At 44.4% G+C, this 19004-nt stretch overlaps 5 protein-coding genes across 5 annotated transcripts; 3 read left to right on the forward strand and 2 right to left on the reverse strand.

The window, feature by feature from the left end:
- Positions 1-185: 185 nt before the first annotated feature.
- Positions 186-1490, reverse strand: ONS95_012082 (uncharacterized protein). Its single transcript, XM_058505692.1, has 2 exons — positions 857-1490; positions 186-774 (listed from the first exon to the last, which is right to left on the reverse strand). Exons 1-2 carry the CDS (start codon positions 1355-1357, stop codon positions 334-336), a joined length of 942 nt encoding a protein of 313 aa, XP_058358215.1. The 5' UTR covers positions 1358-1490; the 3' UTR covers positions 186-333.
- Positions 1491-3485: 1995 nt separating this feature from the next.
- Positions 3486-4558, forward strand: ONS95_012083 (uncharacterized protein; the record flags this gene model as incomplete). Its single annotated transcript, XM_058505693.1, has 2 exons — positions 3486-3908; positions 4028-4558. The coding sequence occupies 2 exons, from the start codon at positions 3486-3488 to the stop codon at positions 4556-4558; spliced, it is 954 nt and encodes a 317-aa protein (XP_058358216.1).
- Positions 4559-4737: 179 nt separating this feature from the next.
- On the forward strand, positions 4738-7564 carry ONS95_012084 (uncharacterized protein). Its single transcript, XM_058505694.1, has 6 exons — positions 4738-5469; positions 5526-5860; positions 5914-5995; positions 6042-6132; positions 6203-7312; positions 7375-7564. The coding sequence occupies exons 1-5, from the start codon at positions 5433-5435 to the stop codon at positions 6660-6662; spliced, it is 1005 nt and encodes a 334-aa protein (XP_058358217.1). The 5' UTR covers positions 4738-5432; the 3' UTR covers positions 6663-7312; positions 7375-7564.
- On the reverse strand, positions 6110-9610 carry ONS95_012085 (uncharacterized protein). Its single transcript, XM_058505695.1, has 4 exons — positions 9122-9610; positions 8591-9057; positions 6953-8535; positions 6110-6890 (listed from the first exon to the last, which is right to left on the reverse strand). Exons 1-3 carry the CDS (start codon positions 9521-9523, stop codon positions 7707-7709), a joined length of 1698 nt encoding a protein of 565 aa, XP_058358218.1. The 5' UTR covers positions 9524-9610; the 3' UTR covers positions 6110-6890; positions 6953-7706.
- A 121-nt stretch (positions 9611-9731) lies between these two features.
- On the forward strand, positions 9732-15246 carry ONS95_012086 (uncharacterized protein). Its single transcript, XM_058505696.1, has 6 exons — positions 9732-10318; positions 10375-11221; positions 11279-13378; positions 13422-13571; positions 13633-14028; positions 14089-15246. Exons 1-6 carry the CDS (start codon positions 9769-9771, stop codon positions 14549-14551), a joined length of 4506 nt encoding a protein of 1501 aa, XP_058358219.1. The 5' UTR covers positions 9732-9768; the 3' UTR covers positions 14552-15246.
- The last annotated feature ends 3758 nt before the right edge of the window (positions 15247-19004 follow it).

Genomic DNA, 19004 nt, shown 5'->3' on the forward strand with positions numbered 1-19004 from the left:
GAGAAATACAAATACCTTGACTTTCAGACGCTCCAAAATGCCGTTCTGTGCGAGAAGTACTGTGAAATTTATTTGATTTTGATCCCAGGGAAGCCTCCGCGCCATTGATGACTTACCGATGCATGCACAGATGGAAATGATCCAAACGTCGATTAAGTGGTGCACAAAAAAGGTGCCTGCAAAAGTTGGGTGGTACTGGTTAGAGAGATCAAGTACTTGATTTGAGACGATTAACGTGCAAACTCATTGTTTTTTGAACAATTCATCTTCCAACCTGTAGCAAGCATGGCTCCTAGATAATACATTCTCTATTCATCGCCTCTCCTGCCATCTCTAAGGAGAGGCAAACTTATAACCATACTGCTCTTTAGCCTTATCAGCCAAATCCTTCAACTTATCCTCCGCCTCCTTAAATCCGTCCTCCTCCTTCAACCTCCGTTGATACGCCTCATTCACCAGCTTACTCTCACCAGGAACTGCCAATCCTTTCTTTACAGCGGGTCTTGCGACAATACTCTTCCACCACCTCTCAACATTGGGGAACTTCGCGAGATCCACACCAGCGAAATACGCGACGTTGACCCAGGAAAAGCTGGCGATGTCCGCAATGGAGTACTTGCCTCTGCCGGGACCTACGAGATAGTCGCGGTCAGCGAGCTGAATGTCGAGGATGCCGTAGAGACGCTCGCTTTCCCCGACGTAGCGCTGAGTGGGGTATGGGATGCGCTCCTTGGCTAGCCGGTAGAAGTGGTTGGCTTGTCCTTGCATTGGGCCCTGAGTCTGTCAGTAAGAGAACAGGTCACGATATGGATACCAGAATAGGATCAGAGTAAAATCAATGAAATGGAAGTTTTACCAAGCCGCCGTGCTGCCAAGCCACCCACTGCTCACATCGGCTCAAATCATCTGGGTCGGTAAAGCTAAGTTTATGCTCCGGGTCATAATGTCTTGTAAGATATGACAGGATGGCTGCACCCTCAAAAACAGTGAAGTCGTTGCGATCGTGATCGACAATTGCTGGAATGCGTCCATTGGGAGAAATTTTGGTGAACCAGGGCTCCTTTTGGATGTTCTCCATAATATTGATGCTTTGGTAGATGTACTCCTTTCCATAGGCCGCCTTCAATTCCTCGAGGATGATAGATGCTTTATGGCCATTGGGGGTGCCGAACGTGAGGAGTTCAATGCCCGATTTGCCAATCAGGCCTGTTGGTCTCTCTGAAGAGGAAGACATGGTGCGGAGTGCAGTGGCGGGTACCTGGATGAAATGTTTGGAGGTTTGATATATTCTTCGGAGTGGAGAGTTAAACATGAAGAGTGTGAGGGAGATGAGGATGAAGCGGAACAGCAGGCGCATGAGCAGACGAGGCTATTTGTACTTTTCTCAAGGAAACATGTACTCTAGTCAAGAGATCGGACTTAATGTGGACTGAATGCTGGCCAATTGCAATGCTTGATAATCAAGGGCAGGCTTGGACACATTGTAGATGGTGGGCTGAAGTTTCATTTCAAAGCTCCCTCCAGCGGGGCAGAGTGATGATGATGTCAGCCGGGTGCTCCCCCTGGTGCCCCACCAAACAGGGTGTTCGGGGATAAGGATAAGTTAGGTGCGAATACCGACAACAGATCAGCAAGTGCATCTTGAAAGAAGCCTTCTATACTTGGCTATTTGATCCATGATTGAAATCTCATTGTTTGAATTAACGCTTGGACAATATTTTCATTGCCAGTCAAAATTACCTGATGACAGCAAAGTTGCATAATGAGGGGAGCACTTGCCCCAAAGTACATTGAAATCATTCGGTTGCTCCCATTGGAGCATCCAAAAACTTGCATCTTGTTTGTTCCACAGAAGAAAAGTGTCAATCAAATTGCTATCGAATGGCAATATCAGCTGGACCATGTGCACCTTGGTGACGAGCGCTAGAGGTACGTTCCACAAACACAGGATTGTGCAGGACATCAAGAGGACCACACGCAAATGATAGACAGCGTAAGATTGAGAAGACCTGAAACTAATTTTCATCCCCAGAACTTGGTGTTTCAAACCTTAGAATGATTTTTCAACTCGATATTATGTGAGTGAGCAGTCCTGTTCCAGAAACTCCTCTGGACCGTGTGAGAAGAAAGCGGCTCGCTTAGCGATGGTGGGAGTGTTGACTCCGAAAGCAGACACGCCGATTGCTTCCCTTATCTTACTTAAGTAGGTCACACATTTCACGATGGGAAAAAGTAGTTAGTAAAACGGGGCTCAGAAGTGAAAGTACAGCTGTTTCCTGTATGTGTCAGAACAAAGGATAGCCTAACGGTCCTGGCTTTCTCCCCATAATCATAAGTGCAAAATGAACAGACTGGAATTGAATAGCGATATAGACACGAATGACCTTTTGTACTTCTTGCTTGACCATGATATCACTGGTAAAAAGTAGTACTCGACAGCAGTAGTATCAAAGACAATGCTGGCTTGTGGGTAGATAACGGAAGCCATCCAACACAACAGCTGACCTGGAGAAAGTAGTGTAGATCACTCATAAATTTCACCATTGGCGATCCTAGAAATATATGTCGTTCAGATCAGCAAATTTGCGGTCAAACTGGAATGTTTGCGTGAAGCGAGACATTAATCCTCTCCTGTGTCCATTGTGCATTCCCTGCTAGCTTGGCTAGCTGATTTGAGGGTTGTGAAGATGGATACTGCATAACCTACTTGATGATAACTGCCGGACTCATTTCAAGGTAGCATGATGAATGGCATGTAGGAATTATGAATGCGGGGTCGTCAAACATCACAGGTTCGGCTTTTCAGCGAGTGGGATCGTGATCTTGCAGGCACTTGCGGTCGTGAATTGACCTTTCATCTCAATAAGAGTCAAGAGCCTAGTATAAGTTAAACGTGGTGGTTTTTGATCAGTACCATGGAGTTTTAGTGTCGATACTGAGTATCAGAGCTCACAATTGTTGTCACCGCCCTCGCGTATGTTTAGCTACCGTTCTCCCTTTGATTTTGACTTGAATTCTCCTCGCCAACCGCCTTCTTCATCTTTATCTTCACCTTAGATGAAATCAGAGATCCCCGCACCCTCATCATACAGGATGATTGACGACGAGTTAAGGCGGCATCGGCTCGAAGGCTATGCTATAGCTGTTGGCTTCGAGTATACATGGCAGGAGGTCAAGGAATTGGTTGACATCGCCGATCATGCCATCCCCGAATGTATCAGAAACGCTTGCAAAGTAGATGTGTCAATCGAACTTGACGAAGATCTTGTCGGAAAGGACAGACGATGGGTTGTGTTTGAGGCTGAGTGCCAAATTTGGAGAGCTTTTGGCAAAGAGATCCAAAATCGACTTCTTGATGGCGACACAGAGATTGCTGACCTGTCTATGTAGCACCTACCCACGAGCCATACCCCATAAAAGAGCCACGACTGCCATCATGGTGGAAAAATCTCCGAAAGATTGTGAAGGCGGAGCTACAACAAATCATGAGCCGGAATGACAGCATCGGACGTCGTAGCAAAGATGGAGGCTTCAGCTTTGTGAGCTTCGTAAAAAAGGGATTTGTTCTTGCAGCACAAAACCCTACCCTAGCGAACACCTCTAGAGAAGATCAGAACACAGTCAAACCTGGTATATACGACCAAACCGCCGACAATGGTCCAGCAATGGCTTCACCGTCGAGTTCAAAGATGCAAGAATCCAATACATCCAGATCCACTTCATACAACGATAACATAGATCCAAGGGAGGATGGAAACATAGTTTCGCGCAGCAGATCTTCAAATTGCCAAAGAGTCTCAACTTCAACTGACCCCAAAGAGAGCACAGCATTTCAAGTCACACCTGCAGCGTTTGACGAAAGCCACCACTTCCACGGCGCAAGCTTCTCGAAGGAGATTGCTCATTATGTTTTCTGTCCAACAACCAAGAAGCAATACATAGCCCCAGTGGAGAGAAGAAGTTCATGTGCAAGATTTCTGCTCATCAGGACCAAGAGTCCCTCAGACTCTGGGCCGAACCTTAGCAGAAAGATGGACCTGAGGACTCTGGCGTCATCGCATGTGGAATTTTCCTGAAATCATACGAGCCAGAGACCAGATACTCCTACTCAAAAGACAAGAGTGGACCTCGGATTGATTCATTCTTCGAATTCTACATCGGCGACCATTTCACAACAGTAGAGCAACGCACCAAAGCAGACTTTGAGTACCTGAATCGGCGAGCTTTGGGAATCGCGGTTGGAAACGTGCCTGAGAACATCACTGAAACTGGAGAAACACCAGGCGTCATTGACCATGTCACGGGTCAACTCATGCTGCTTCCACAACTCCTCGAACTTCATGAATTTCGAGTCAAGAAGACGTATAAGAAGGAACTTCTGGCTGAAAACTCGACATTCATGAAGCGGCTTGAAGCGACACTGTGGGATAAATGGAACGAGGAAAATAGTAACGCAATAAGCTCGAATTCAAATCCTGGAAGCCAATCTCGGATCTTCAGGCAGGAAGCCGAGCACGCAATGGAACAGCTGTCGGCCGTACAGGCTGACGATGCCTAGATATGAGAGAAGGAGAATTGAAATACGAGCGTGTTCTTGGAGTGAGGCGGCATAACAGTGTTCTTGTAGTGACGCTCATCCTGCGGTCCATGATTTTGGCTTGGATTTTTCTGGCATCCATGTTTGAGAAGGAAGTATGCCAATCCTATGCATAATACGAGTCTAGTCTCTGATATATGTATGATGCTTTATTCATTCTTGAACTTTCTGTTTACTGAACGTTTCTTGCAATACTTCAAGATGACATAGATCCGTTTGGATTGTTGCCTTACTCTGTGATACTCGTATGCTTCGAAATTCGAACTGGAATTGAAGGAATGCACATGAAAATTGATCAAATTGTCCTCTTGGTCTTGCTTTCTGAGAGCGGTCACCGTCCATAATAAAAGATTGCGAAACCTGTCAGCTTGATAGGATCACTTGACACACAATTCCAGGGTTGCAGAATAATCTAAAATGTTGGAGGCAAGACTTTCAAACCACCATGGAGCGATTTACCCCGCACTTGCCCCGCAAACGAGAGAACAAGGTATTTACAATTTCAATAGAGAAGATTGTATCTGACATTTCGTAATTCAGAAATGAAAGAGTAATATTACCAAGGGGAGAAAGTAGGATTGCTTCATCTGTGCTGGCAAATGAGCGGACATAGCCGTCAAAGAGCATCATCCAGAAATCTGACGGAGGAATCGTTGTATGTCGTGTACTGAGAGGTTCACTGGATAACACTGTTTCCCTACCGTTTCTGAGGTCATCATGCGAGATTGACAGGAGCCACGGTATTTTCCCGGATTACCTAAGTTTTGCTGCCCGCTTCGAACCAGGTGAAGCTTTTGTGGCCGAGCTCTTCATTAACTGTTAGCAGCAACATATTATGAGTCTGGCAACGATGTCCATCAAAGGAGATGAAGGTAAGCATATACTTACACCTCTCTATATTATCTCCCTCTGATGTTGATCGTTCAAGATGATGATACTTCCATCCATACGACTCTGTATTTTCTTGCGAGGGACGAACTTTATAAAACCGAGAAACCATACAGTCTTCGATATCGTCCCGATGGAGATTTACCACAATCAAATATAAGACGAGACAAGTTCAAAGTAACTATAAAAGATATACGAAAGGGCGAGGCACCCCTATTGGAGAAGAAGGGATTTCAGGTCATGCATTTGCATTCTGCCATGCAATATGAGGATTTTGCCGACGACGAAATGATCAGGGATGTGTACCTGCCAGAGATACAGACTGCTCTACTAAAAGAACTCGATGGTAGACATGTTCACGTAATAGACTTTGCCGTATGTGTCTAGCGATTACTTCCCTTATCTGTTCAGAGTACTCACCGCGTCAGGTTCGGAGAAGGCATTCCCAGTTCCCAATCTCGACTGGGACAGAGATCGAAACGCTACAACCCGCGGCACTGGCACACGTTGGTCAGTGATATATATTGCCTTTTATGACTTCCTTAACAATGAATAGACTTCACAGTGCGAGAAGGAGAGCGTCTCATAGAAGTGATGTATGGAGAGCGTGCAGTTGAGTTACTGAGTGGTCATTGGCAGATCATTAAGTAGGCATCATTTTCAAGTGAAATTCTATTATTGATAGTGCCGACGAGACTATTTCTGACACTCTTTTAGTATTTGGAGGCCTCTCCGAGGACCATTGAATGACTGGCCACTGGCAGTTTGTGACGCACAATCTGTTGACTATCGCAACGACATCATGGCTGGGGACCTCGTCTACGAGAATTTCGCGACCGAGAACTTGCAAATTATGCATAATGTAGACCAGAAATGGTTTTATCTTCCAGATCAAACGACAACTGAAGTCTTGATATTCAAGAGTGCAGACAGTGATCATTCAGAAGCGCCCGGTCAGTCCAATAATATTTACCCTGGGTGGCCGAAGTTTCCTTTGATGTACACAATGCTGATTGAGAAAGCTTCTCCTCATGCTGCCTTTCATAACCCGAAGGTGGCACCAGAAGAGCTGCCACGTGAAAGTATCAACTGTAGAGCATTTGTGTTCTACATCGATTTACCAGACTATCCGCCAGTGGTCGAAGATGTCTTTCAGAGTATTCCCACACAATCCTAACTTTCATGACTCCTTCAGACTTTCCGCTTTGTTTTTGTGCAGTAGTCGGGACGCCATTCCAGTCGTCGATCCATCGAGAATGACCTCTTGTCCCTTCGAAAATCCATGACTAGTACCTTCACGGAGAGCCATGTCTTTCTCGCTATTCTCAGACTTCTTCGCGGATTGTTTTGCGAGCCATTGAGCCTTCCAAGGCTGAATCTTTTCTGGCGCGCTTGGAGGGTCCATCTTAGAAGTACAAAGATGTGTCAGCAGAGTCCAATCATCGGGCTATGGGCATGTTAAATTACATCTGGATTGGTTTCGGTCGTTTGGCCTGCAGAATGTACGCTTTGTGATCTGTACGGGATTGGGGCCTCAATTTGGTGGGCTGAGCCGCTGAAGGATGGGATTGAAGGAATAAGGCTGCCTTGAAGCGTGAGATTCTGAGAGTTTAGGCAATATCTCGCTGGAGGGTAAAACCCTTCCCAAGTGTGCACCCTTGGTTATCGCGTTGTCCAGCTGATCAGCAGGCAAATAACGACTGGCGGCGAAGAATGTTGTGGATGTCGTACTGTTGGCTTCTGGCCGTTCACTCCTTTTAAAACTGGTACATCCTTTGATCGAGACACTACCCCGCTTCTTTAGAGCTTTTGACCGAGTACGAATAGGTGACTGAATGCCTTGAGATTACCCGGAGAGTGAGGCTGTCGGGGCTGACGCCGGCTCGCAGAAATCCTTGCAGCTGCATCTTCACATGCATTCTGACGATTTTAATCTGCCGGAGTAGACGAGAAATTGACTATCCAAAGAATTCTCACGGAATGTGGACCGAGCCAACATTATATAAGATGAAGACAAAAGCGGGCTCTCGAGAATCATACTCTACCTTCTATTGGATGTTTGGCTCGGCTCGCTTAAGCACATTCTCAGGTACCTTAGCAACTGCTCAAAGATGCTTATATTCTCATGACTAATACTGATCTTTGTGTACTTTGAAGCACGATACCTTGCCTGTGCGTATAGAACCCTGATCCTCCGAGCAAACATCAACTATAATAAAGTTCATAATACTCCGAGCTGCTCTGGGCGAATATGGAAACCATTATCCAGCTCATCTTCTAATGGAATAACAACCCGCTCATAGATGAGTTTTCTGAAACTCTCATTGTCCAGACTGAAGTCCTCACTATCGACATAATCGACTTTAAGACATGCTTGTATAGCATTTCTGTACCCTTCATACAGATCGTCACCCATCTTCTCTAGTTGCTTTTCGGCTGTGATCCAGTTCGTGTTGACGCCTTCCATACCATCCTCGGTATCGTCAGCCTCCCACAAAGACTCAATTGGCTTTGATAGGTAGAGTTCGAGCAACAATATACCAAGAGACAGTAGTGCTGGACTTGGATGACTGTACAAATCGTCCACCACGCCATCTGAAGGCGCAGTTCTAGCCTCGAATTGCGTCTCAAGGTAAGGTCTCATGAGATCAGGTCCATTGAGGGTAGCGAAGAAGCTCACATGCTGCTTGTTCCAGCTATTGGAAACCCATGGACTTTCGCAATAATGTAGGATGGCATGAGCGAGAACGACTGCCAGGACTCTACTTTCTTTCAGTTTCAACCGAGTCTGCGCATCACCTAGAAGGGTGTCGAGTGGTATACCAATCTCAGGTTTGTAATGCACGCGACTTCCAGTTGGCCGCCCTTGCCAGAGCTTTTCGCCATCGAACACAAGTTCCAAACTGCTGTTGTTCTTGTGCGCTTCTTTGATGAAAGTGCAGACCGAGTCCGTGTCGAGGAACCGCCGGGGATCCTTGAAGACTGGTACTGATTGAGCAGGATCTGGATCATCTGTGAATCTGACGATGGTCTGGCCATTCTTTTCGTGCCTATTTGATGCTGCTCAGCATGAATCTTTGTACACGAATTTCTAAAATCGCTCACTTTCCAGAAAGAATCCGAATTCTACTTTCCAGCCAGATTTCCTTTGGTTGCTCCCCACTCATCATAGACACTAACAAGTCGAGATTGATAGCAGAATCAGAACCTTCGTTTTGCGCCAAACACTTCAAGAGACTCAGCTTCGCCTCATGGGGCGATGAGCAAGGACAGGACCAGCATCGAGAAATCTTCTTGTGTGCATCTTGGGAAAGTCTACGAGACCTGTTCGTTGGCGGTCGTGTCTTTCTGCTCATAATGGATTTATGTCTTTCGGAAGTGACGCTGGAAGAGCGGCCGTGAACAAAACGTTCCAGCTTTTCGTTACATTTTCGGATTTTCTTCAGGTTCTTGTTGCGCCGCTCTTCTTTGGTGGTGAACTGAAATCGGGTCCGAAGGTCTTGTACTGTTGTACCGTGCTTCATCTCCTCACGGAAGCCTTCTAATTTCTTGAAAAGTCCGACAGAAGATGCCTACAAATATCAGCATTACAAATCAAGGTCGTTTGTGTCATAGGATTAGAAAAGCATCTCTTGCCTTTTCAGAGCTGATGAACTGTAGAGACTTCTCGCTGACGACGTCGTCCAAAGCCTTCAGCAAGCGATCGAGAATACTTGTAAACGCATTTTCTGCATCATTCCCTAGCCTTGTCCTTAGAGCTACGTTGATGTCATCCTGCTTCCATTGTTCTCGATCGAGAACCAAAAGTAGCTCTCTTTGCTTTTCTGTCAGCGTTGTCAGGTCAGAAATCAGCCGTCGCAAGGTATGTCCTAGCAAAGCTACCTCATCGTGAAGTTCTAGGAGAAAGTCGAGGAGATTTTCATCTCTAGTTTTTGGTGATGCGATCATCTTAGCTTTGCGAAAAGCTTTTTTGTGATGTTCAGTTGCTGTAATTACGAGCGGCACCAAAGCCAAGGCTAATTCGAGACCAGTGGTCATATTCGCAAGAAAAGCTCAGTAAAGCACGATTTTCTGTGCTGAAGAGCAGAGCCAAGATTATTCTATGGGGGAATGGAACTGCTTATTTCAGGCAGCCGTCGTTACACAAGCTTCGCCCAGCCGTGGTAGCTGTTCTGGGAGCCCGGCAGGGAGCCTCATTGACATTGGTTTCTCGACCACAGGTTGAGGTTCATACCCAAGCTGACTGGATATGGAGCTTCCTATCCAGGGTTATTGATTCTTGCATGACTTACTTTGCTCACAATGTATGGAGAGTTATGCGATATTGGATCGAGATGCAGATGAACACAATGATCCTACTCGCCAACACCCACATCATCACACCCTCCTGCATGCATGCACTACATGGACACTACATCCATGTAGTGCATGAGGCTACCAAATACTCTCCCTCAGCTCTAAGCCCCGACTGCTCCAACATTACTGTTGCTTCCAGTGTCTTGACTTCTTCAATCTCTACCACTTCTGGCTCCCCTTCGCCCCCGAAGCTAGAGCGTCTAAGTAAGATGGAATCTGTAGAGCTTCACGCGCGGGCTAGTGAATGTGTCTCTGATTTCAATGCATTGCTAATGGTCGAGCCCCCTGTCGGAATTCATCACAATGGTGACGATCTGACTAGCGAAGAGCAACTTGCCCGCTTCTCAATTTGGGCAGCAAACATCGGGATTTTCGCAGACGGCCATGCATCTCTGGACTATAGACTAAGGGATAGCTGGGAAGCCAAAAAATTGATGCTTGATCTCCTGGGAAGTCTAAAGAACTATCTTCGTCGAGGTATATATCGGACTTGAACCAAAAATGCACAGATGAATGTTGATCATGAATCACAGCAACGGACACCGTCAGGGACTCTGATGACGCTGACGGTTTGTTGAACCCCTCGGCGAGAAGCCAGGAGACGATAAACACTGGGTCTCAGCAAATTCTTTCTGCTTCTTCCATCCTTACCTCGTCATATCAGGCTTCAGTAACAGATGATTCTATTTCAATTTCGGTCGATCAAGACCGAACTCCTTTCGAACAGCGTCTGCATGGAGTTGAGCAGACGATTGATCGCCTGTATAGACTTTCCGTAGCTATTCGAAAGCCATCAATCATCAATCAAAACACAAAAGCCGCAACTTTTCTCATCAGAGACGAGGAGGGTAACGATGTCAGTAGACAGTTTGAGGAATTCGCGCTCGCTTGGATCACGCACACCTTTCAAGAGGCGTCCGTTTTCCTTCGAGAACGACTTGCGAGATCGATAACTCTTCGCAGAAGGCGTTTCATGTTCCGTCAACATCACCAAAAGAAATTGGGTATCAAAGCTGTTCTGAACCCGCCAGCTCGACCTGAAAGGCCAGCTTGCGTTGATCTCGATACGGAATCCACAGCTGTGGCAAGAACTATTGTCGATACTTCTATTCAAAAAGTGGAGTTTAAGCAAAAGTCCTTACTCAAGCCAGCTCTGGCTTCGCAGACTTCTGCTTCTAGGGTTCATGGGAAGTTCAGGACGGAGGATGTGTTTCGTCCGACGACATCACGAGCACCCACAGAGTTTTCCGGTACTATTGTTCAACAAGAAGCAATCGGTATTTCTGATCCTCCAAAAGCGGTTGCCGGTAGCAAAGAGTTTGAATGCCCTTACTGTTGTATGATGCTTCCAATGAAGGAAGCCATGCGGTCCAATTGGGTGTAGGTCTTCGTCACATTTCATCTGTACCCCACCAGTCTCACTAAATATTGTGCTAGGCGTCACGTTTTAAACGACCTCGAACCTTATGTGTGTGTTTTTGAAGATTGCAGTGATGCGCACAGATTGTTTTGGGACCGTGCTGCGTGGCTCTCGCATATGCAAGACACCCACACAAGACAGTGGACGTGTCGAGCACCAGGCCATAAAGTTATCATTTTCGAGACCGAAGACGGGTTTGAAGATCACATACGACTTGATCATGCCAATGGCTTCAAAGAAAGTCAATTACCATGGTACAAGAAGCGTAGCCAAGGTCCGGCCTCAAGCCTGTTTTCTGAATGTCCTCTTTGTGGCTATGCACCTACTGAAGAACAGATAGACTCTTTACTGAATAATACCGGTTCTCATAGTAGTCAGAAACAAAACCGAAGCAAAATTGTCTCAGAGGATGTTGGTAAACACTTGGCAAGACATTTGCAAGCCATCTCAATGAAAGCGCTGCCCTGGCAGGAGGATGTTGAAGAAGAGTCAAGCGAGAAAGAGGCATCGAAGCATGCCGACGAAGGTCATAAAAGCAACGATGATCTTGAATCTCATTTGGCTGGCGATTTGATTACACTGGCTGTTCACAATGATGAATCCGACGCTGTCCACGACATCGCATGGCAATTTGTCGATCCTGCGGCAGCTGATTGTGGAATTATTTTGAAACCATGTGCTACGTACGAAAGCTATCAAGCTGAATGGGGATTTATGCCCCAAGCAGAGTACTACGGCCATGATAGGGATCCTATCTTACAGAAGCTGCTCAGAAGACTTTATCTCGATTCTTCCTCCACCACAGAACCACATTCAGATCTCGTCCTTCCTGTTTACATGATGCCACCAACACCACTCAACAAGAATTTTTTCGGGCGTAAAAACACGCTCAAAGCAATTGCGACAGAACTGATACCAGAAACCAACACTATTCCTGCCGATGGTAAAGCAATCACGTATCCCCTGTCGTTTGCAATATGTGCGCCAGGAGGAATGGGTAAGACGCAAGTTGCGATACAGTTTGCACGGAAGTACCAAGATGCTTTTGATGTTATTCTATGGGTCAATGCAGACAGTGCCAACGAGATGGCTCAGGGGTTTCAAAAAATTGCTCGTGTTCTTGGCCTCATCCCAGAAGGTTCGATTGATGCCAACGACCTCGTACATACCCGAGAACTTGTCAAACGGTGGCTTGTAAAGCCATCACTCCGTGATAGCTATGATATTTCTCAGCAACAGATATCTTGGCTACTAATTTACGATGGCGTACAAGACCCGGACATCCTGAACGACTTCTGGCCATATGATGGGCCAGGCTCTGTCCTCATCACAAGCCGAAATCCGTTCTCCTGGACAAAGTCGTTACCACTGAAACAATTTACTGCGGAAGAGGCTGTTGCTTTTCTTTTGAGGTTAACAAACAGGGAACTATCGAATGTGGACCGGAAAAGCGTCAGCAATGTCAGCTCCCGATTGGGTGGACTCCCTTTGGCTTTGACACAGATGGCTAGTATCATTGTCACAAAACAGCTCAGCTTCTCCCAATTCTTCGACTCTTACAACGAGCGGGAAAGCCAACGTGAACTCTTAAGATTTAAAGATAACCTGTCACTGAGCCATGAGCACACCGTAGCCTCGGTCTGGGCATTCGAGAATCTCAAATACGGCAGGAAACTCCTGAATGTGCTATCGATGCTTGATCCAGATAGTATACCAGAGCGTTTGCTTACCAATGCTATTAGTGGGATCAACCTTCCGGGATATCCTACAACAGCCAATGAATACGAGCATGCTAAAAGGGAGCTTTTAGCTTGTTCTCTGGTGACTGGGAACAAACAGGAAAGCAAGCTTTTCATTCATAGACTGGTACAAGATGTTGCGAGAGCAGAAATGGGACAGTCAGAATTTCGACAAACTTTCGTTGCTTGTGTTAAACTAGTTGCGTCAATATGGCCCTTTGAGGACTTTACTTGGCGCCATGGTGTTGCACGTTGGCCCATTTGCGAGGAAGTCTTTCCACATATCTCCAGGCTCAAAGATATCTTCCCAGCGATTCACCCTTCAGCGGAGACGTCTGATGATTATCATTTTGCCAGACTACTTACTGATACTGGCTGGTAAGATCAGAATCCCACACTCTAAGTAAAGCTGACATATGAGGTATTTGCATGAGCGTGGAAGGTTGGTTGACACTAACCTGTATAACAACATGGCCCAGTCAATTTGTGAGTCTCTCAAGTGTCAACTTGATGTGCCTTCAGATGTTGGTCCCTCTCACGGGGTGACACATGCTGAGCTTGACTATACACTGTACGTATTCTCCGTCTATTGTGGCATTTTAATCGGCGTCTGCTAAGTTCTCTGACCATAGCGCCGAACTTTATCACAATAGAGGGGTCATTGCGTGTGGTTCGAGTGACTCTATGGAAGGACTGAGAAATCTCAAAATCTTCCACGACATGATGGAGAAACAGTTTAATAAAGAGACTCCGCGCACTGATATGCGGCTTGGCCTTGCTTGTAATGAACTCGGGTTTGCATACATGCTTAAAGAGGACTGGGCTCAAGGGGAAGTATACTTTCAGCGGTCCATCGAGCTACTTCAACAACTTGACGAGTATGAGCCGGTCTTAATATCGCTTCCGATGGTTAATCTAGGGTACGCGTATTGGCTACAAGGCAGGTTGAGCGACGCCGCAGACGTCTTGGAGAAGGGCGTAAGCGACCGCGAGGAGAAATATGGCATTCAAGATCGGATATCGTTCATGTAAGTCAACATATTCGTCAGATTTCTTGCCATTTTCGATGCTGACAGGAGGCTACATAGCTCAGGGAGATTTTACCATGCCCTTGGCAATGTAATGTACGATCAAGGGTCCGCCGAAGAAAGTCTCAGCTATCACCATAAAGCCCTTCTTCACTACAAAGCCACGCTGGGAAACAACCACCATCTCACTGCATCGGTGTTCGTCAAAGTCGCGGAGCACAACATTCGCGTGTGTCAATATGACACCGCTGTAGCTCTGCTGGACCACGCATTCAAAGTATATTCCATGTCCAAGAGTTACCTGTCTGAGAGAGCACGAGTTTCCTTTAAGCGATCTCAGGCTCTGAAAGGTCTTGGAAGGTTTGAAGACGCGGGTAAAGAGCTGAGGAAGTGCTTTCAAGTGTACGAGGAACAGGTCGTTGAGAGAGTCGCTGTGACAGGTAAGAAGAGGACGGTAAAAAGTAAGGCGGAAGATCTGACTGATAGGGATTTCGATGATTTGGTTGCATTCTGGTTTAAGTAGCTGAGCATTTGGATATATTTGTGGATTGTTTACGCCTTTACAGTCCAATGTACCTAGATAGAGCTAAGTCGGGCACACGACTTGTGTTCCTTACAACTCTGATACATCTTCAAAACAGCATCGATTAATCAACTTCAAACGTTCTTTCCAGCAAAATACACATGGTACATATTCAATTTAAACAGGAGAAAAGAAAAGAGAAAGGGGAGACATGAACCAACAAACTTGAGAATTCATCACGTGGTATGATGTAGAATAGGGATTTATCTTGCATTGCGAATAGCGGTCAAAATTAAATTTGCCTAATCGGTCGCTGACAGCGAAGAGGAAGTTAAAAAAGATCGTCGAGATGTATGGGCCGGAGTGGACGAAGCGTGGACTGATCAGCGGTACTAAGAACTAGTTGAAACGGAGCAAGGAATCTGGTGACATCAGATGTAAAAAGCCTGTGAGATAATCGATGAGAGAATACTTTAGAGCTTGAATAGTGAAGAGGCTATTGGTGATCATAAGGAGAAGTCTGGAGAATCGTAGATTGACGAGAGAGATGAGGTGGTGACGCGGTTGGGATAGCCGTCGTCGCTGTTTGCAGCTTGGTGCCTACCTACCAAATAAATGGATAGACGAGATACCCGGCGCTGATTGAATTACGGCTGGATAGTTAAACAACAAAGTATGAAGCAAGTGAATTCAATGTCAGGCTGGAAGGATTGCTGGCTGTACAAGAAGGCCCAAAGTATACCCATATGAAAAGTAAAGATAGTCACACGTGTAACGCATCTCTGAATGACAGCAGCGAGCAAGACAAAAGTAAACAAACGAAACAAATACTCTGAGGAACCCCAACACCTGAGCTGATTCTCATGCGGGAATCAAAAGCGAAAGTACGATAAGGAGAGCGAGGTACGTTACCGTTTCCAGCATCCATTGGACAATTGCAGGGATGAAAATCAAGTATTATCAGCAGCAATATGCTGATTGATGTACCTTGCAGGGCTCTGTATGGCTTCTCCTTTCGAGCGCGCTCAATGATTGGCTTTCTCACCTGATTATACAGCCGATCCGATCATCCCATTACAGCACTTTCCTGCCATATTTTTCATGATCTCATCCCAAGTTCTCTTTTTGTGACATACACCTTCTTTTCGGAATATGATACGATGAGACCCCAAGATCTGTATGAGATGCCACGTTGACGCGAGAACCGACCCCCATTCTACAAACCCCTGGACTTTGTTTATTCTGTTAGCTGTTCCTTTCCTACCCCGGGATTGAACCTTAACTCTTGTTGATTCATCCCTTTTCTGTTGTTTCGGCAACGGGATCCATTTTCATTTCACTTCATAAATGGGATGTGGATAAGAATGGGATACGGACCCCTGAAGACGAAAAGACCCTGAAAATCATGGAAAGGAAGAAAATTTCTCCATCTCCACCTGGACACCTCCACCACCCCACATCGTGATACAGCACCCAATCATAAAATGAGTGATTATTCGAATATAGAAGGTAATTTACGGGGGATTCCAGATGCAGCCTTGTCCGACGACCTGGGTGCAGCTAATCCACTTTCGGGAATTTCGGTACCCGGTACTGGCTGTGGACACGTGAGGGTTTATACTTTTGAGCTTGTGAGCAGGCAAAATTATTCATTAACAAAGTAAGTACCAGGGTAGGTGAGGCAACATTACGAAAGAGTAGCTGTAATCGTCGGCGTAGCCCCCCCAGAGACCCCACCTACCTACTAACCCCCCCTCTGGTAGTCGGTGGAAATAGTTAGTCGTTTGGAAATAGTTAAGTCGTTTTCACGTGATATCCCGTATCACCAAAATGTAACTTGATAGAAATCTACTCAAATTAATAGCTAATTAAGGCTATATTTACACTAAAGATCATCGGAAATATACAGGATTATAAATCAGCGGTCGGTAGTCTAGAGACGAGTATACCTCCCGCGGAATTGCGGTATAATCTACCTCTACTTATAGAGCCTCCCTCTCACTCTATAAAGCTAACTCCTACGCAATATATAAATCTCTATCAACTAAAGCTTAAATATCGTTGTTATCGTCGTCGTCGCTATTAAGAGGCAAAATAAACGCTAAGGGGTCATTATCAAATTGTAAGTCAACTAGAGCTTTCTCTATAGGAGTAGCCCCTTTAGTTGTAAGCTACTCCTTATAATAGATGATATACGAATCTCTCTCTTCGTTTAACTTAACGATATTTAGCTTAATCTCCTCCTAGTCTCTTAAATATTATAGGTTTTAAAGCTTTCGTTCCGTAATTCTAATAGTAGTATTACACTTCTTGATTTTATTACTCTTAACTTTATTCTAATAATACTACACGCGCTAGCGATCTGCCTCTTCCTTAAACCTCTTTTTCTTCTTTTATATAAAGCTTAAAGCTATATCTATAGCTCTACTACTAGTCTTAATTCTCTTATTACTATAAGCTACAAATTCAAGCTTCTATTTATTACGTTTGGCGATTTCAGCTTATATAGTCGTATATTCGTAAGCCGCGACTACGCTGGTATATATAATCCCTCTTATAGTATCAAAAGAATCGGTATAAATAGCCTTAGAAGGACTACTTAACACAGTATCCACAAGAGGTTATATCTTCTTTTACTAGTAATATAATATATTTATAGCCTCGCGGAAGGTTTCTAGTATCTTTAGTAGCTCTCCCCGCGTAAGAGGAAGCATAGTCTCCTGAACTAGAGAAGGGGTTTTATCATCTAATAAAACACATAGCTCTTCAGTTACGATCTATAGCTTATTAGAAATCAATAGAACACTGTAGACCTATTAAAATATAAGTAAAACACACTATAACAAATAGACAGTTCCTTACCCTTATCTTATTTTTAAGTTTCACCTCGTCTATAGGCTATAACCCGGAATTAACAAAGCTAGCTTTAATATTTACCGGAGTAAAGGTTTACAGTCGTATTTCAGGTAAGTTAAATAGGAAATCTTCAATTAAATAGATAATCTTACCTAATCGTATAGCCTTTTATATAGCTTTAACGTGCCAGTGCTTATAGGGTTAAAATAGCCCGACATTAAGAGGTTATATAACATATGTTATATAAGGTAGAAAGGTATATAGCGTAATATTATATTTAAAGCACTTGATTCTAAAGTCGTTAGAATCATAAGATATGTAACCGTCTATTAAAAGAAGAGTTTCTAAGCCCCTAAGCTAAATTTTAGCGTGCTAGATAAAATAGTCTAGCTATTCTAGAGCAATCTCTTTATTAGTATAACTAGTATTAGAGACTTTAATTCTCTTGTTACCCTTTTAGTTAGAATTAAACCACTTCTCTATATACTCCTGACCTTTAATAATAACATAAGGAGGAATCTCACGCCTATTAGCATAGATACTTTTAACTAACATCACTTACTTCCTATTTTCAGGCGAATCTTAGTAAAAAACATCTTCAGCGTCTTCTAGAACATAAACTATCTCTCTTTTAGATATTCTAATACAGAAACCACTCTTATCAAAGTTCTATATACGGTCTATAGTAATACTATAAGAGATGATATACTCTTAATAACTACGAAACCAGGAGACGATTTCCTTCAGCTTTTAAGTATATTTCCTCTTCATATCCAGGGTTTTTGTTTTCCTACTCTTCACACCTATAAGCTTTGTTTTTATAAGCTTTCTAATATATAATTCAGAACAACTTTAAGGTAGATCATATGCCCTCAGTATTATAAAAACGATCTCCTGAATTATCTATCAATTAGCAGATAATCTAGTACGATATTAATTACGAATATAATACCAAATAGCTTTAATTTCCGTAGAATCAAGGTATAGTTCTCTCCCTAGCTAGAATACAGCCCGTCCCATATAAGGGTTCTTTCTCTGGCGCTATAACTATCGTAGTCTATCCTTAATATCAAATATACATATAGCCTCTACAGCAGAGCACTAAGGATAATCTCGTAAAGGTAGTAGTAACCACTTCTTTACTATACCCGATTAGGAAGAGTCTAGAGCTCGGCAAAGCTCGGTAAGACTCGGTAGAGCTCGGTTAACTCTGAAGGGGTTTACCGATAGTTACCTATTTAGTTATACGTAAAGGGAAATAGCTCTACGCTACTATAGGAGTTTACGTCAAGTTTTACGTTAAGTGTAATTAGGCCTAATCGGGAATAGCCTAGGGAATTTGTCTATATAAGCTCGAGCGCCCTCTACGGAATCGAGGGCTCCTCAGCTTAATATTCGCGCTAATAGAGAGGTTATTACCTGATCTATAGTTATTTCGCTCACGTGCTAGCTAACGCTAAACTATGCTATTATATTATATTAAGCTTAAATTATATTGCCGGTGACGGCGTAATAATATCCTAACGACTTATACTTATTACCTTAAGCGAGCTTTTGTTTTTCGACTCTTATTATTACTACTTTACTAGCGCTACTT

The sequence above is a fragment of the Cadophora gregata genome (genome assembly GCF_030347475.1).
Source record: "Cadophora gregata isolate MNR1 chromosome Unknown scaffold_6, whole genome shotgun sequence".
Classification (NCBI taxonomy): domain Eukaryota; kingdom Fungi; phylum Ascomycota; class Leotiomycetes; order Helotiales; family Ploettnerulaceae; genus Cadophora; species Cadophora gregata.

What these genes read in the sequence shown, in the direction of transcription:
- ONS95_012084 (XM_058505694.1), top strand. Translation starts at nt 5,433, where the DNA reads ATGAGTCTGGCAACGATGTCCATCAAAGGAGATGAAG. An exon ending in CGCGGCACTGGCACACGTTG is followed by an intron (nt 5,996 to 6,041) that starts GTCAGTGATATA and finishes AACAATGAATAG; the next exon opens with ACTTCACAGTGCGAGAAGGA. An exon ending in GGTCATTGGCAGATCATTAA is followed by an intron (nt 6,133 to 6,202) that starts GTAGGCATCATT and finishes ACACTCTTTTAG; the next exon opens with TATTTGGAGGCCTCTCCGAG.
- ONS95_012086 (XM_058505696.1), top strand. Translation starts at nt 9,769, where the DNA reads ATGACTTACTTTGCTCACAATGTATGGAGAGTTATGCGATATTGGATC. An exon ending in CTACTTACTGATACTGGCTG is followed by an intron (nt 13,379 to 13,421) that starts GTAAGATCAGAA and finishes CTGACATATGAG; the next exon opens with GTATTTGCATGAGCGTGGAA. An exon ending in GCTGAGCTTGACTATACACT is followed by an intron (nt 13,572 to 13,632) that starts GTACGTATTCTC and finishes CTCTGACCATAG; the next exon opens with CGCCGAACTTTATCACAATA.
- ONS95_012085 (XM_058505695.1), bottom strand. Translation starts at nt 9,523, where the DNA reads ATGACCACTGGTCTCGAATTAGCCTTGGCTTTGGTGCCGCTCGTAATT. An exon ending in AGTTCATCAGCTCTGAAAAG is followed by an intron (nt 9,058 to 9,121) that starts GCAAGAGATGCT and finishes TGATATTTGTAG; the next exon opens with GCATCTTCTGTCGGACTTTT. An exon ending in ATTCGGATTCTTTCTGGAAA is followed by an intron (nt 8,536 to 8,590) that starts GTGAGCGATTTT and finishes AGCATCAAATAG; the next exon opens with GCACGAAAAGAATGGCCAGA.
- ONS95_012082 (XM_058505692.1), bottom strand. Translation starts at nt 1,357, where the DNA reads ATGCGCCTGCTGTTCCGCTTCATCCTCATCTCCCTCACACTCTTCATG. An exon ending in CTTGGCAGCACGGCGGCTTG is followed by an intron (nt 775 to 856) that starts GTAAAACTTCCA and finishes TGACAGACTCAG; the next exon opens with GGCCCAATGCAAGGACAAGC.